This window comes from Rhinatrema bivittatum, chromosome 2, assembly GCF_901001135.1.
Source record: "Rhinatrema bivittatum chromosome 2, aRhiBiv1.1, whole genome shotgun sequence".
NCBI classification, from domain to species: Eukaryota; Metazoa; Chordata; class Amphibia; order Gymnophiona; family Rhinatrematidae; genus Rhinatrema; species Rhinatrema bivittatum.
This window is the reverse complement of record NC_042616.1, coordinates 700,392,598-700,409,383: the sequence shown is the minus strand read 5'-3', so window position 1 is coordinate 700,409,383 and position 16,786 is coordinate 700,392,598. Positions and strand designations below refer to the sequence as shown.

At 40.8% G+C, this 16,786-nt stretch overlaps 1 protein-coding gene across 2 annotated transcripts in view; it reads right to left on the bottom strand.

Annotated features, from left to right (window-relative positions):
- The window catches only part of SLC26A7 (solute carrier family 26 member 7), a 311,800-nt gene that overhangs the window by 77,382 nt on the left and 217,632 nt on the right, over positions 1-16,786 (bottom strand). For both annotated transcript variants that reach the window (XR_003854875.1, XM_029591660.1), the window contains exons 8-11: positions 15,231-15,344; positions 11,794-11,871; positions 10,811-10,906; positions 4,168-4,274 (exon numbers count right to left, since the gene is read on the bottom strand). Coding sequence is in view for 1 of the 2 variants with exons in the window: in XM_029591660.1 (XP_029447520.1) it covers positions 4,168-4,274; positions 10,811-10,906; positions 11,794-11,871; positions 15,231-15,344 (395 nt within the window). In the remaining variant the exon portion in view is untranslated. The remainder of the gene's footprint in view (positions 1-4,167; positions 4,275-10,810; positions 10,907-11,793; positions 11,872-15,230; positions 15,345-16,786) is intronic.

Here is a 16,786-nt window from a genome sequence, read left to right as displayed (position 1 = left end):
AGCTGGTGTGTATGAAAAAGGGATTGTGTGTATGTAAGGATGCTAGCCTGTGTGAAGGGATGCGTGAGAGACTGACATAGGTAGCCTGTCTGTGGGTGTATGTGTGAGAGAGAAAGGGAGCTTGTGTGGATGTATATTCAAGAGAGAGGGTCCCTGTATTAGGGGATGTGTGTGTGCGAGAGAGTGAGGGAGCCTGTATGAGGGTGTGTATGTGTACTAGAGAGAGGGAGCATGTGTGTGAGAGAGGGAGAGACAGAGGGAACCTGTGTGAGAGGCGGTACTGAGAATGGGGTGAAACTCTGGGAGTGGTGACAGAGTGGAAGGAGTTGAGCCTGAGAGGCAAAGTGGCCAGAGGAGTAGGGAGAGCGAATGGAAGGAATACTCTTACAGTGAATTTCTAGGGGAATTCTGCTCAAAATATTTAAAGTTCTGCATCTTTAAGTAATAACTTTTTTTCACTCAACACACAATTAATTTTTCACTCAAGGCACAATTAAACTCTGGAATTTGTTGCCAGGGGATGTGGTTAGTGTAGTTACTGTAGCTGGGTTTAAAAAAGGATTGGATAAGTTCTTGGAGGAGAAGTCCATTACCTGCTATTAATTAAGCTCATTTAAAAACAGCCACTGCTATTACTAGCAACAGTAGCATGGGATCTACTTAATGTTTGGGTACTTGCCAGGTTCTTATGGCCTGGATTGGCCACTGTTGGAAACAGGATGCTGGGCTTGATGGCCCCTTGGTCTGACTCAGTATGGCATGTTCTTATGTTCTTAACTTTTTTCTGTATTAATTTAAAATGTAATTACTTAAAGACTGTCATGTAAATGGTGTTATTTTGACCAATACAAAATATGCTGAATTTTGCAGAATTTTAAGTTTTTCTACACAGAATTTTAATTTTTTTGCGCAGAATTCCCCCAGGAGTAAGATCCTGTTTTCATGCAAGCTCAGCTAGAGGAATTGTTCCTTAAGCTAAGTGGCAAAGTCCACAGTTTAGGCAGGTTGAAATTTCATTTCCCTATGTCTATGGGGTATTATTTTCACCAGCAAGCACTGATTCACCTAAATAAACCAATGCCTTTTATTTTTCTCCCAGTATCTTCTGATAGGAATTATAATATGTACACTAGATGTTTTATAAATAGCCTGTAAATATACTCTAACTATCCAGTTATTTTTATCTATTCTCTCTAGTTATTGTTAACTCCTAAATTGAACTCTCTACTTTCATCAACGTTGTAATTAGTAAAATTTAATACAGTTTTCGTTACAGTTTTATGTTCTATGTAAAGGATTCGGCCGTTCTCTGGCACCTCTATTCTGTTTTATGTAAACCGGTACGATGTGCAAACGGTTATCGGTATATAAAAATGTTAAAATAAATAAATAAATACATTTATGTCTACTTAAAGCTAGCATAAGATCAGACTAGCACACAGACAAAACTGCATAATACATCTCATAATTTTATATGAGAACAATTTAGATATTTATTAATTAATTAATGTAGAAGTTAGTTGTAGCCTGCACCCTCTGAAGTTTAGGGCGGGATCATAGACATTTAAAGAAAAATTACCCTTGTGAAAATAGAAAATCTAGCAATAAAAAATCCTTGTAAGATCATTTTATAACCACCTTCATATTGGTAAAGTCTACATATACATTCCAGATATAAGTTTGATTGTCTACAATGACTAATCTTGTCTTAATTGTAGATGTACAAAGCAACATTTGCTCCAAGCAAGTTTGTAACTTCTGCTTATAAACTTGTGTGGATACTTTAAAAAAAAACAAACCAGAAATATTTTCATAAATCCTAGCCGTACCTCAACTCCACCCAAAAGTATGCGCGCAGTAGGGTTATAAGCAACCTTTTATGCTCACTGGCCCCAAGGTTATTTTCAAAAGGCCATTTACATGCATAAAACCAGATTTTATGAGCATAACTGCTTTTGAAAATCTATCAGAAAGCACTAAAAAATGTGTGGTAAGTCGATGCAGTTATTCATTGGATAAGTGACTGAGCGGTACAACAGCCAGATCTCAATCAATTTCAGCTAAGAAGAAATAAGTGACATAACAAAGACAAGTTTTGTAAAAAATGCGGCTGTAATCTCGACTACAAGTGGCTTTATTCATGATTGAGGAGATGGATTAGATATGCAGTGGTTAATTTTATTGAAAAGATTAAAATTAAAAGTGAGAAGAATTATTAAAAACTAAAAATAAATAAAAAGTTTAAACACAGGGAGGGAGGAGGTTTTCTGGACCTATGATTGAAAATTGCAGGACTCCTTAGGGTGAAATTTTGAGTGAGTTTGAAAATCAGCACTGAGGTCCTTTGCTCCTGTGTATGGCATAGTACATGCTATAGGGACTGTTTTTGATAGGGTGTTGAGTTCACATTGGTTCTTGTTTCTATGTTTGGTTTGAGTACCCTCCCATTAACATTTCCACCTCCTAACATTTCCTCTTCTAGCGATGCTTTGTTGTTCCATCTCTCCCCTCTATGATGTCTCAAACTCCTCACCAAGCCTGCAAATATTTCTCTTTGTAACGAGCCACTGGGGTTCATTACTAATAGTGTCCTTAGTGGAACTCCTTTAGCCAGGGACAGGTAGGATAGTGAGCAAGGGGAGGCACCATTCGGTACAGCCACTCCCTTTGAGGTTGCTGGGATGGCTGTCCCCCTGGTGAGGTAATAAAAGCTGCTCTCTCCTGAGAGCTTTGAGTGCAGTGCAGTTTAGTTTTTAAAGTTAGAGGAGGTGCAGGAGCTTTTGCCTTATTTGGATTTTTGGGCCTACCTTTTGGGCTGAGGCACTCCAGCCTGATGTCATTGGACAAGGTCAGGAAGCTGCCTTTCCAGTCCACTCACTGGCTGGCTGGGATTGCCTCCAGGGCTGTTTCTAGGGATTTTTGAGATTTTTCTTTATAAAAAGCCTGCAAGACTCTTGAATGTCGCTGGCAGAGAGGTCACGGGGAAATCTTTCCTTGAGGGGGCCAGGATAGGGAAGAACTGCCCCTCTGCAACTTCCTGGATGACAGAGGTATGGCGGTGACTCACTACAGAGGCCTTCCGGTGATTTTTGGACTCATTTGTGGGAATGAAATGTTTGATTGCAAGAACTGGGAAGAAGAGTTTTGCTGCTCCCTTCCTACCCTGAGATGAGGAACATCTGTGAGCTGCGTGGTGCTGAGGGGATCCACCTCCAGCAAGGATTCAAGAGACGGAGAAAGCTGGACATTTGGAGAACTGTGAGTAAGATCGATATTGACTTAATCCTGAGGACCCCCACTTGGAATCTTCAGCCCTTGGAGAGATGAACTTTGGGGATTCTCTGTGCTTAGGCTGTTTTACCAATTTTTACAGTTTGGAGAGGTTTTTTTTTTCCCTGCCCACATAAGAATACCCTTCTACTTGGGAACCTCATTTACCCATGCCCTGGAGCATGAGTGTTTCCTTTGCACTCATAGTAAGAGAGCCTTGCACCAATGGAGGAAAGACTGTGAACAGCAAAGATCAAACTGTGGTGCTAAGAACTGTTTGGAATTGTGCCTTTTACTTATCTGATCCACCTTCAGTAAAGTTCATTTTTGGACATTCAACTCCGAGCCTCCTGCATGCTATTGGCACCTACAGTGTCCACAGTGGTAAAGGATTTGAACCTCTCCCAGGGAAAAGAAATACAATGTCATCCCTTGCACTCTGGAGCTTGAAGGAGAAATTTGTTTCCTCCACCAGCAAAGCAAAGAGCTAGTGTGAGTGGGTCCAGCTCCCAAGAAAATATAACTTATTTTATGGCCCATTCGGTTTTAAGTCAGCACCCAGCAAAGGGGTTGCATCTTCATGATTTTTTCAGGTGCTGCTCCTCCTTACCCTTCCCCTCCCTATTCCCCATTCCTCCCAGTGGTGCTCTTCCTTTTTTTCCTGCTTCTCCAGTGCCATTTATTCTCCTGATCCTGCATCCCCAGACTGTCCCTCCTAATACTATTGCTCCTCCTTCTCTACCATTGCCAACACTCTGATTGTATGCATTTTTTATTTCATTCCCTGAGCAGTTTTCTACTACCCCATTTAAACAAATGAAAAATGAACACTACCTGCTGCACCATCACACAAGTGCCCTGAAAAGATATTCACAAAAAAAAAAAATGGCATCTCACCTGGTTAAGCGCACGATCCCCATGGCAATGTTGAAAACAACTCCAAAAAACAGCCCCACATTAGCAGCAAAGGATATTGTGACCACATACGTTAAAACCCAGATTACCTTTATAAGATAAACAAGAAAACATTTTTTATGTCAAGTCACTGGAATAAAATATTCATTTGGAGAGAGAAATTCAATGGGGGTAATTTTCTGATGGCCCGCATAAGAAAGTAAAAAAAAATGTGCAAAAGCTACAGCAGTTTTCAAAGCAATTTTCAAAGGTTCACTTTGAAAATTATCGCCCCAAATCTACCTCTGCACAATTATACATGATGAAATATATGTAGGTATTTTTGGGGAACGTTTGCATGCATAAAAGCACAACCCCCACCTCTGCCCCCGGGAACACCTCCACTCAGACCAAGTAAAGATATCTACGTACAGGAAATACACACTTAAGTTTTCCCATATATTGGGCAGGCAGTTTTATAACGAGCCATACTGTTTTACCCACAGAAAAACATTTGAAAATTACTTTCAATATATATAGTACATATTTCCAATGATACTGAAATCACTCTTATTATTAACAGAGTACAAAATTGCTAATCATTAAATCAGCTTTATCAGCTTTGCTGTTCTTTTAAAAATCAATATAAAAATTCTTAACTTTGGCCAGATACGCTGTATAACTTCAGCTTCCCCTTTACGTATTGCCATTTGGTCTGCTATTGTATCAAATAAGATTTAAGCATAGGGGCCACTTTTCAAAGGGCTTAGATGAATAACTTTGAAAGTCAGACAACTAAATCAGCCCCTTTGAAAAATAACTAGGGCTAAATTCCTAAATTTAGGTGTCTAAAATGTAGGCAACTATGGGAATGAAGGTAGACCAGGAAAAAATAAGGCACCTAACACTGATTATCAACTTTAGGCACCTAACGTAGGCCTAGAGCCATTAGCCCATCATGTTTTTTGTGGAAAGGGGTCCATTGTCACAGAGGGGTGTCGCCGTGACAGCGAGCTCCTCTTCCAAAAAAATATTGCGGCTCTGTCACAGCATTGTTTTATTTCATGGCAAAACACCACGGGGCAAAACAACACAACATCGACCCATTAGGCCCAACCTCACAGGGTCACCATTGCCTTAAAGGGCCATGCCATAAAAAAAAAGGTGGCTCAAAAAAGAACAAAAGTGTGAGGGGGTCAAAGCTGAACCCGGCTCACATGGCAGCCCCGACAATGAAAAAAATTTAAAATAGTAATCCACAACATTACAATGCCGCATCACCAACCCTGTCTGAAGAAAAAGTATGTCCCCACCCCCACTTTCCTAGCAAATAGGGCCCAGCATGGGCTCCCCCCAGGGTAAAAAAACATTGTTAGAGTATAGGGCCCCCGGCCCCCCCCAAACCTCCCCTCCCCAAAGTCAGAATAAATCATTGGTGTCATGTGTAACACTATCCCCCCACCCCCAAGCCCCCTTTTGTACCGCCTAACCTAAAAAATCCCAAAGTGATCCATCATTGGGGCCTAGGACACACCCTAATCTTGGGCCTGTTTGGAGATGTTTTTCAAAATGGCAGTGACCTGACCTTGCCCCAGTCACATGACTGTGTATCTTTGCCTTGCTCAAAACTTTTTTCCTGCTGGCTAAACCTTTTCCTATGAACCCAAGCATCCTTCTGGCTTTTTCCATCATCTTATCTACTTATTTGGCCCTCAGGATCATCAGATATGATCTCCCCCTGATCTCACTCATGTTTTATGCACAAAAGAACTTCAACCCCATATTGTTCTATTTACTTGGGGTTTTGCAACCCAAATGTATAACCCTGCATTATTTAGCATTACTTTTTCACTGTCAGATTCTACACCATTCCTCAAGCTTTGTTAGACCTCTCACATCTTCCAGGGTGGCTAACCCGTTGTAGATTGTGGTATCATCCATAAAAGGGCAAACCTTTCCCAATAGCCCTTCTGCAATATCACTGACAATAATGTTGAACAGAACCAGATCGAAGACTCATCCCTGTGGCACACTACAGATAATCCTATTTTCCTCAACATGAACTCTATTTACCACTACTTGTCATCTCCCACTTATCCACACCATTTCAGCTAGTTAGTCTGGGGAGCAGATTCCTGACCGAAAAATCAGGGGAAAAGTTCTGTGCAGTTGGAAGAAGTTGGGTTTTCAACAAAGACTGCCCTCCCTAGTCATCCTGCAAATATGTCATGTGATTTTGCTTAGGCCTGCAATTAATTTTCCTGAATTAAGGAACCTAAGTTACAGAAGGTTCCTAGTGCTAAAAATCAATGCTAAACCCCTAGCTTTATTTGCCAGCCCTAACTCTGCCTCCAAAGCCACACACTTTTTAGGTTCCTAATTTTAAGAGCCTATTGGAACTAGAAGCCTAAATTTAGGAATTCAGCACTAGTAAGTTTTCAATAGGGCTAATTATGGAGTCTGAACTCCCAAAGTCAGGAAAATAAACTGTTTGAAAACTGACCTTTTGGCACAACTCATCCTTACACACACGCCAATTCAGTAAAAACGCGGGAGAGCGGACGAATGTCGGAGCGCACTGTACTGTATCGGCCTGACAGTCATTGTGAATTCTCATCCACTTAAAAATACACATGTAATCCGATCATATGTATAAATTTACCCACACAAAAAAAGGGGAATTTCAGGAGCATATTACAGATTTACATGTATAACATGAAATTTCAAAATGTTCTGCACAGAAAAGGGATAAAGGGCCATGTTTACACACATAATTGTATGCCCCTTTACGCAAGAGGTAGAGTTACACAAGTATATTTATCCCCACAACAACCTGATCTTCAGAGTCATCATATACAGGCAGGGTGACGCAAGGAAACCTGCTGTCTGAGATGAAGGATGGGATGGCGCTCTTCCCCACACAGGAGCTGTGCAGGTCAAATCACCAAGAGGATCAACAGATGGGGTTCCCCCTTGGAGGCACTTTCAGTGATGGGGTCAGGATTCCCAAAGGAGCAGCAGGTAGAGTGTTAGTGATAATATTTCTAGGAAGCTAGGTACCCTGCCAAAGTCCCAGCAGCCCTACCACCTGCCTCCCACTCTTCCCCAGCATTTGTACCCCCGGGCAGTGGAGATGAGTGAATGTTGGGTGTCTATGTATGGTGTATTCTCTCAGGGGCAGTACAAGGGTATTAGGCACCATAGGTAAACCTTACTCCATTGCCCCGGCCCTCAACACCTGCAATTAAAAATTATGCATTTATAATAATAGATTTTTATAGAAAAAAGATATTCAAAGTGCATTCTTCTGAGGTGTAAATATCATTTCCAGCAACATATATATTATATTTACATGTACTGCTACAGTGCCAACTAGAAAATCCTGCAGAAAAGACCTGTATAGTATCAGACCTATTGTAAAGTGGGTTGGGTGTGAGCTTTAGGGATGTGAATCGTGTGCCATATCGTCTTAACGATTGAAATCGTGTGGCAGGAGAAGAAAATCGTGTTTGGCACGATTATTTCGTTGAAAAAATCGTTAAAAAATCGTTTTTTTCCGATTAGTGCGCACTAACTCCTGCGCACTAATCGGAAAAAACGATTTTTTAACGATTTTTCAACGAAATAATCGTGCCAAACACGATTTTCTTCTCCTGCCACACGATTTCAATCGTTAAGATGATATGGACCGGTAGCCAGGTCAGTTTAGGAATGAATATGTATTCCTATTGGCTGCCCTCTTATTTATTCATGTTACCAAGGTTCCCACTGACAGTATATGGGGGATGGGAAATGGAAACAGTTGGTAGCTTGACAAAAAAAGTAATGTGATCAGTTAATGTGACTAGAACTTGTGCCCTAACCCTGATACCAGGGGTGTTGTGATCTTCATGTACACACAGTGCCCTATCCCTATTAATACCAGGAGTGTTGTGATCTTCCTGCACACAGTGCCCTAACCCTGACACCAGGGGTGTTGTGATCTTCCTGCATGCAGTGCCCTATCCCGCCTGCATTACTAGTGAGAGGCTGGCTTCACAGACAGGGGGGAGCTGCCTGACTGTAGTAGATTGAATAAAGATCTGATGTTTCTGCTCTCCTCACACCAAACAAAAGCAACACACAAGCAGAGAAGCCCTTCTTATAAAGTTGAGCTAGTGAGTTAAGTAGGAGGAAAAGTAAACATACTGGTGGCCAGTGTGGCTACTTAAAAAATACAATTACCAACAATCAATTACCACATATATTTGAACTGTGTATAATAGTTCCAGCCAGGACCACCTTTCTAAAATGCACAGTGATTGGCAAATTCAACATGCACTAGCATTTCACATGCCTGCTAACAAAAATAATAAACAAACAAGTTCTAGTCACATGAGTGATGATCATCACATTACATTTTTTGTCAAGCTTCCAACTGTTTCCATTTCACATCCTCCCAACCATTACCTCAGTGGGAACTTTGGTAACATCAATAGATAAGAGCACAGCCAGCCAATAGGAATACATATTCATTCCTAAGTGACCCTTTACTGACCTGGGAAGTGTCAACACTTTGTTTCATTTTCTGTTGGTGTTCGTGAATTTCCAGTTCCATTTCCCATCCCCCCAACCATCACCTCAGTGGAAACCTTGGTAACATCAATAGATAAGAGGGCAGTCAGCCAATAGGAACACATATTCATTCCTAACTGACCTTTACTGACCTGGAAAGTGTCAATTTGTATCATTTTCTGTTAGTGCGCACTAACGGGAGTTAGTGCGCACCAACTGGGAGTTAGTGCGCACTAACTCCTGTTAGTGCACACTAACACGATTTAACGATTTTTAACGATAAATCGTTAGAATTTCTATTGTATTGTGTTCTATAACGATTTAAGACGATATTAAAATTATCGGACGATAATTTTAATCGTTGAAAAACGATTCACATCCCTAGTGAGCTTGGCCCTCAGAAAGACATGAGTAAACTGAATTACAATATATCAAACCTCCTATACCTAAACAGCACTTCCAGCATTTAAAGAGTAACAACACTACCTATGAAAAGGCAACAGTGCAAAGACTACACCTCCTATTGAGAAAACAGAACAAACTAGGCTGCTATAGATCCCAATACAGAAAGTACCTGCTATCTGAAGTCCTTATCTCATTAACACATGCAGGTCACAGACAGACCCTCACCACATACAGAATAAAGTGATCATAAAGTATAAATAGAAACATGCAAGCAATAACTGAACTGGAAATTGCAACAATGGAAAAACAGAATCACTACCATTCCTCAGAAAACATAAAACAAAATAAAACAATATAAAACATTATAGTACTAAAACTATACTAATAAAAAGAATACATATTTCAGAACATTTGATGATGAGAATGGCATTCAATAATTAAACTCATTAAACATTTTTTAAAAGTTTTCAAATAATAAAATATTTCAAAACATAGCATACATATCAAATAATACCCAATAATTAAAACTAATAAAGATTAAAATAATTCCCCACTCTCCATACCTGGGAACCTTTGATTTCCAAGTACCTTGAGATTGTTGTGGATTAGTTGAGGGACAGGGGGCTGCTCTAGACAGCTGCCTAGTCTGCTTAGCATTTCCACTGACCCTGCACTCTCCCTCTCACACCCCTCGCTACTTCCCACTTTTTCCCCTCTTTTTTATCACTCCCTTCTTTCACCTCACTCATTCCCCTTCCCTTCCTTCCACTCTCCTCTCACTCACCCCTTCCTTCCCCTCACTCATTTCCTCCCATCCTTATCAACCCTTCCCTGCCCTCTCTTCTCACTCATCCCCCTTCCCTCCCTTCCCATCTCACTCACCCCTTCTCGCCCCTTTCTCACTCACCCCACCTTCCCTTCTCTCCCCTTTCACTCAGCCCTCTTCCCCTCCCTTGCCTCTCCTCTCACTCACTTACCTTCCCCACTTACCTTCTCTTATGCCTCCACCACCAGGCCTTCATCCTCCAGTGCCACTGCAGGAGTCATCTTCCTGCCCGCAGGGCGTGGGAACCCCATGGATACAACATCATCAAGTCCTCTTCCCGCCCGCAGATGTGAGAACTCAGTGGGTATGTCATCAATTGTCACACTGTGCTGGAGTCTCCTTCCTGCCCGCGGGGTGCAGGAACACCATGGATATGTCATTAATCCCACACTACCATGCTGGGGTCCTCTTCCTGCCCATGGGTAAGTCATCGATTGGTACAGCAGCACTGGGTCTTCTTCCTGTCCACAGGCTGTGGGAACGCCGCAGGCATGTGATTAAAATCACAAGCTGAGATGCAAGGCAAGGTGGCCACTGTGGGGTGTTTTGAGTGGGCATTTTGCTGCCACCACAAAATTTTGCTGTCTGAGGCAGCTGCTTCACGCTGACTAATGAGAGAAATGCCAGTGTGTACCACACTTTATATTTGAAAATCAGGTTGGTTTTGTGTATGCTTCAAATAATGTATATAGCTTTGCCATTAGCCACATTATTATAAATGTACCCCCTGTTTTATTAAGCCCTGGATATTCCACAGTAGGATTAATTATAACTGATAGAAAACAGCTTTCTAATCTATTATCATGAATCTAAAGCTGCATTTCTGTGAGTTTAACCTGCTCTGGATTGTAGCTCACTCACCCAATCAATTTTATCCACATTCCAGTATTTTCTTAAGTGCCGAAACTGTAGTAACATTCCCTTTAGCCCCGTAACAATGATACTTGCCAAAACACACTAAAAAAAAGAAGAGAAATTCAATGAGTCAATGTTTATTCAAACTTTCAAGATGCCCACATATATCCAAAATGTTGAAAAATTGAAACAATCACTGAAAATAAACAAGCACAATCACATTTGTTATTAAATTCAAGACCAATGTCCTGCTTACCATATTAAAAAAAAATGTTTAACTTTATATTTTATTAGCTAAATCGTTATGCTTTACATGCTTATTTGCCCATATTTTATTTATTTTCCAAGGAGGGAGGGAAAATGGGGAAGGCTCAGCAGCATTATTAGAGTTTTATCCTTTTGGAGGGAATTGGGGGGGTTCTGTGACAGAAGGGATTTAAAAGATTAAAGGTGGGGGTGGGGGTTAGGAATCGGGCCAGTTTAGAGGTTTTATTTAAACTATAGGAGTCAGTTATCCATCTAAATGGCTTTGAATTCAGACCTCTAAAGCTATGTTTTTTGTTCTTTTGTTTATTTTGTAATTTTGGAAATAAAAGTGCAAGCATTTAAGTTAAGCAAGAGCCAGTTCCTTTCCACCGCATAAAGAGGCTAAAATCATAATAAGAAGGTAGGCAATCTGGATGGACACTTTCTGGCCCTTGGAATCCAGAACAGGGCAAAATCTGAGCTGCTATGATGGACCCTCCTTCTGGGGACTCTAGATATCTTTTTTCAGATCATGATGAATTTTTTTCTCTCTTTTGTAGTATATCTGTTTTTCAAAAGCTGCAATTCAGAGGTTTCTATTTGTATAACTCTCTCTCTAGACTCTACAGAGACTTTTGATGACTCACAGACATTACTGTACAGTTATATTTATGTCAGTTAATACTAAGAAACTATGCAATGGACATGTTTAATTAAAAAAGTAAAAATTGCAGATACAGTACCATTGGCAACCAATACAGCAAGGATCCCATTGTGTAGATTACAACAAGTATAAAACCAGAAGATATCAGGCAAGCAACCTGAAAAACAAAGGTTTTATTTACCTGAATATCTTAGTTAATCATTTTCTCAAGAAAACCAGCAAATCAGAAACCATCTCATGTATTGTGCTTATCTGTTTTTTTTTCCATGCTTGTTCGAGTCTTAAATTTTGCTTTTCAAAAATAACTTTCTGTAGCTAAAGTGTTAACTCCCCTGCGCACTGAGGGACAGTAGCACATTTCTGTTAAGTTGTGATATCTTTATGAATGTCCCCTTTTTACCAGGGGCCACCTTCAGATGCTGCAGAGCACGCTCCAATTCAGTACAGCTCTGGAATGCAGAATCTGTTGTGGGGGACAGGTTAACTTTTAAGGCCCAAAGGGGATCAAACTCATTCATTCCAAAAGACAGTCCATACCAAGTGTTATGATCCAAAAGAAATAGTAGACTTTACTGAAGAGAAAACGCAAATCAGTTACAGTACAAAGATGCAGAAAAATAATTCAGCAATACAAAGATCCACTCTTTTAAACAATTTGAGGAGACTTTCCACAAGGCACTAGCTCCTCTAGAACCCCCAATTGAAGGAGAAAGTCATTATCTTCCACTCAGAAGTAAATCTTAAATACTTTGGTATTGGATGCAATCAGGAAAATTCCCTTTCCCCCAAATCTGGGAAAAGAGCTTTCCTGGATTGCACTACTCACAAAGACAGGAGAGATCACCCTTTTCCTACCTAGATAAGAAAGGCAGCTTCCTTGGAGCCTGGAAGAGCACAGTCCCTATTCTGTCTCTCCTTCATTACCCAGAAGCCATCTCCTCCTAGTGACTTGTCAAGTCACATATATAATCTCTGGAACTGACCCACCAAGGGATAGACATTGACTATCACTCAAAATAGCAATACCTCCCATGGGCCTCCCATTGCTGGAAGTTATCTAATTCTAAAGAATATAATTTGGTCCAATCCGCCTTACATTTATATCAAGACAAAAATTCCCTTTCAGAAGGCAATGACAGTGGTTTTCATTGGACAATTTTTTTTATTAATTACTATAGACTGCCTGGATGATATATACATAAGAGTTCCCTGAAAAAGGATAACTAGATAGCTCCAGGATCTTTGGTTTCCTGCTTTTACAGCTTATACAGCTAAGTATTCAGGGATTCACTGTCCTATTGTTTCAGTAATAAAGGGAGGACTACATAAATTTAATTCATGGGAATGAAAAGTAATAATAATTTGGAATTATGGAATCCCTTTCACCCAATCAGGATCCCAGCAAACTTTATCATACTTCAGAAGCATAACTCTGAGGGGGAGAATCTGGCTATCACTTCTGGCCCTTAATCTATATGAAAGTTTCCAAAGAAGGGAGGAAAGAAGGAGCAATGGTGGTCTTATTCCCCCACTCACTTGGATAAAACAAGTCAGAAATATTCAAAGAGAATTGCCTAAGGTCATACATAGAGAGTGGAAGAACTGGAGTTGGACACACAGAATATTTACAACAACCACTATTATAATTCCTCTACTTTTCTCTGTGTGTTCTTCCTTCTTTGCCTCTTCTTTCTATCATTCCAACTCATAGCATCAGCAATCTCTTATATTTCATATGCACACTCTCTCTTCCATTGCTCCATTACCACTAGCTGATCATTTGGTTATGTTTTAATGTTTCTCTCTCGAATCCCTCTTTCCCTCCTTTCCAACTTTGCCCTTAACCTGATCCTTCACTCACGACTATGACAGCTCCCTCCTGTACCATCTTAAGCCTTCTCCTAATCTCTTATCCCTTGACCGTGATTCTGCTAAGTCTTTGCGTACCTCACCTTTTTCTGCCTTCTTCCTTTCCCTCTGCCCTCTCATTTCTTCTAACCACCAACTATTCCCTTTCCAGGTCTGACTCATCTCCAAAATACCTTTGTCAAGACAAGCTGTACTCGAAAAATAATCACATAATTTATCTCATATTTGACTATATCTCAGCTCTCATCCTAGGTAAATCACAGTACTTTCAGTCTCTCTATTCCTTTTCTGCTTAATTTCACTGTCTCTCCTGTAGCACTTATTCCATCTACTCTCTTCCATTCCTTCTTTCACAAATTTTTCTTGGAAAGGTTTCCTGCCATCTACTCTGCCCTACCTGCAATATCCCCTCACCCCCATCCCCAACTGCTTCAAACCTAGTATCTAAGGCCTAACACTTCCTTCTCCTCTTTCTTTCTTCTCTGTCTCCAGGCTATCTCCAACCTGATTCTTCCTGCTACCCCCACCACCAACTTTCATCCTGCTCAATAGCACTGATCTTCTCCTTCCAGCTATTCTTAATTCATCCTTCCCGTCTGATGTGTTTGCCTGCCAAGGATTGCAATACTGTGCAATCCTAGATGCTTCCAACATATCTCTTGGCGATCATGCTGGAAGTGTCAGCTGGAAGCATAACAGTTCAGGCTAGCTACTGGAGAGTAATACTGATGGCTTATGCTTTCAGCACAGCTGCCCAGAGCTACGCTGGAAACATTTGGTATTGCATCGTACTGTGATCACGAGCTGGCAAAAGGGGCCATTATAGAGAAACCAGTAGGAGGGAGGGCTTGGGGGAGGAGGGGGATGAATAGCGCGGGTGAGGAACCCGCATTTTTTTTAAATTATTCTCCAGGGAGGGAGGGGGAATGGGAAAGGTCCAGCAGAATTACTAGGGGTCTTTTCCTTTTGGAGAGGTTTGGGGGTCTCTGGCAGCATGAACAGGATGCTTTCTGCAGATGCTTCAGATGCTGCTTTGACACAAGATATGTGGAAATGATTATGCGATATTATCCTGGCAGAACCCCTCCGGATGGCACTGTGAATATTAAAAGAGGTTGCAGGACATTTCTAAAAATTTTGGAAAATGACTAAATTGGAAAGACTTCTGCTTTGTGTACAGTAAACAAGTGTTAAAATGGAATTCTATGGTTACCATTTGTGAAAAAGGGGAATGCAGATTTGCAAGTATTAAGAGAAAAGAAGAAATATAATGTGTAGTCACTTTCTTGCTGTGGTTATAAAAGCCTCAAGCAAGAATATATACTGTATATATATATAAATGTATATTTGTTTGAGGATTGCTGGAGGTAAATAAAAGTAATTGTGTATGGACATGTCCATGGGTTGAATGGAGCAGGTTAATGAAGAATCTACAGTGACTCCTCCTCCTACACCTTCCACTTATCTTTTACGGGTCATGAGGAATACTTTGCTTTTTGCCGGCTCTCTCCAGAATATTTGCCTTTATGACAGTTACATTTGGAGGGTTGTTTTTTTTCTACTATTCACCTTTCAGAGGCCAAAGGGAGTGTGGGTGAGTCAAGCCCATAATCTGTCATCCTTAACAGGAAAACTTGTATGCATTACCTGTGTTTTTGCTCTGCAGCTGTACAAAAGTCCAGTTCGAGCCATTGCTGCAGAATTTGGTATGCAAAAGAAAAATGAAGCAACCACATTGCTGAGGCCGTGAGCCAAAAATTCCTACAAAATGAAAAACAGATAACATGATTTTTGTTAGATTATTTCTGCATCTGTTGCTTGGGTCTTACACAGCTGACTCACCTTAGGTTTCTATCTAATCTTCTGAACAGGCTCTAACCCCCAGTTAGCACTGAAATCTAAATTTTCTCATATAACTGCTCAACTCCTCTTAACATAGCTTCTCCAAGCAATATCACCTCTATTTGATATGGGTTGGCTCAGATTTGCCCGGAGTACCAGCTAAGGGCTTGAAGAGAGATTTCTAATGAGATTATCAGGTCTTCACCATACGTATAACATTCTGCAACAGGTGGGGTCCATGTGGAAATTTGATCTACCTTGGGCAGATGTATGTACCTCCTGGGCTGAAAGTCCCAGATAAAGATCCCAAGAGTCTACACTCAAATCAGTTCTCACAGTCTCATATTCCCTTGATGTCAAACTATCTGAGTGTCCATGATTCCCAAGGAGAAAAGAAAGATCTTCTAGACCCTGTGCATTGCTTAACTCTATATCACAGTTAGTAGCTTAAGTAAACAACACTGATGGACTCTTTGAAAAGTGCACTGCTGCAAAAGCTACGCTGGAAGCTATGCTGGTTTCCAACATAATCTTTACTGAAACTTAGTGTTTATTTATTTTTATTTATTTAAAAAGTTTTCTATACCGTCGTTAAGTTAAATACCATCACAACGGTTTACAGAAGGGCACAATAAAGAGAAATATGGGTGGTATAGATTACAAATTACTCGTGTGCCATCATAGTACGGTTCTTTACAACATGTATTTCCTAATCCATATGGTACACTTTTAGATCAGGATAAATGTGTAACTTCTCTTCTGTGGTCAAATTATTCAATCACTTTAATCACTTGTCTAGTCCTGAATGTGATCCTCTTCCCTTCTTACACTGTGTAGGTGTGGCAGACCCTCCTGGTCTGGCCACCAGATGTCACTGTCCCTGTAATTTAACACACTTTGTAAGAAGCCATCTAAACCCCTCAGACCCTCCCACCTGGAGAGTCTGGATTGGATGCCTGAACACTATTTAGCCCAGCCTTTTTAAGTCACTTTAGGTTCAGTTTGAGGAAGCAGTTGGAGAGTAAGGATGTTTCAGTTTTACACTCTGGTGAGGCCTCCAAGCTTCACCCAGAAGGAGTTTCTTTTAGATGTGATACCTCCCAGTGCACTCCCTGCTAGAGGGTCCTTCTTCTAATTTACAGAGAGAGATTTTTAAGCCTGATACCCTTTTAGGGGCAAAAGTGCTCTCACTAGGGGACCAAAGACACTTGAGCCTTCTCTAAACCCTAAGTGGGCAAGCATCAGGGATGATCCTGCTGCAAGAGACAGTGAGGGCAGAAGATGTATCCAGTTTAACCTTTAAAGTATTTTTTGGACTTTAGCTGAGTGGGGAGATTTTTGGATCCCCTCCCCTACTGGGA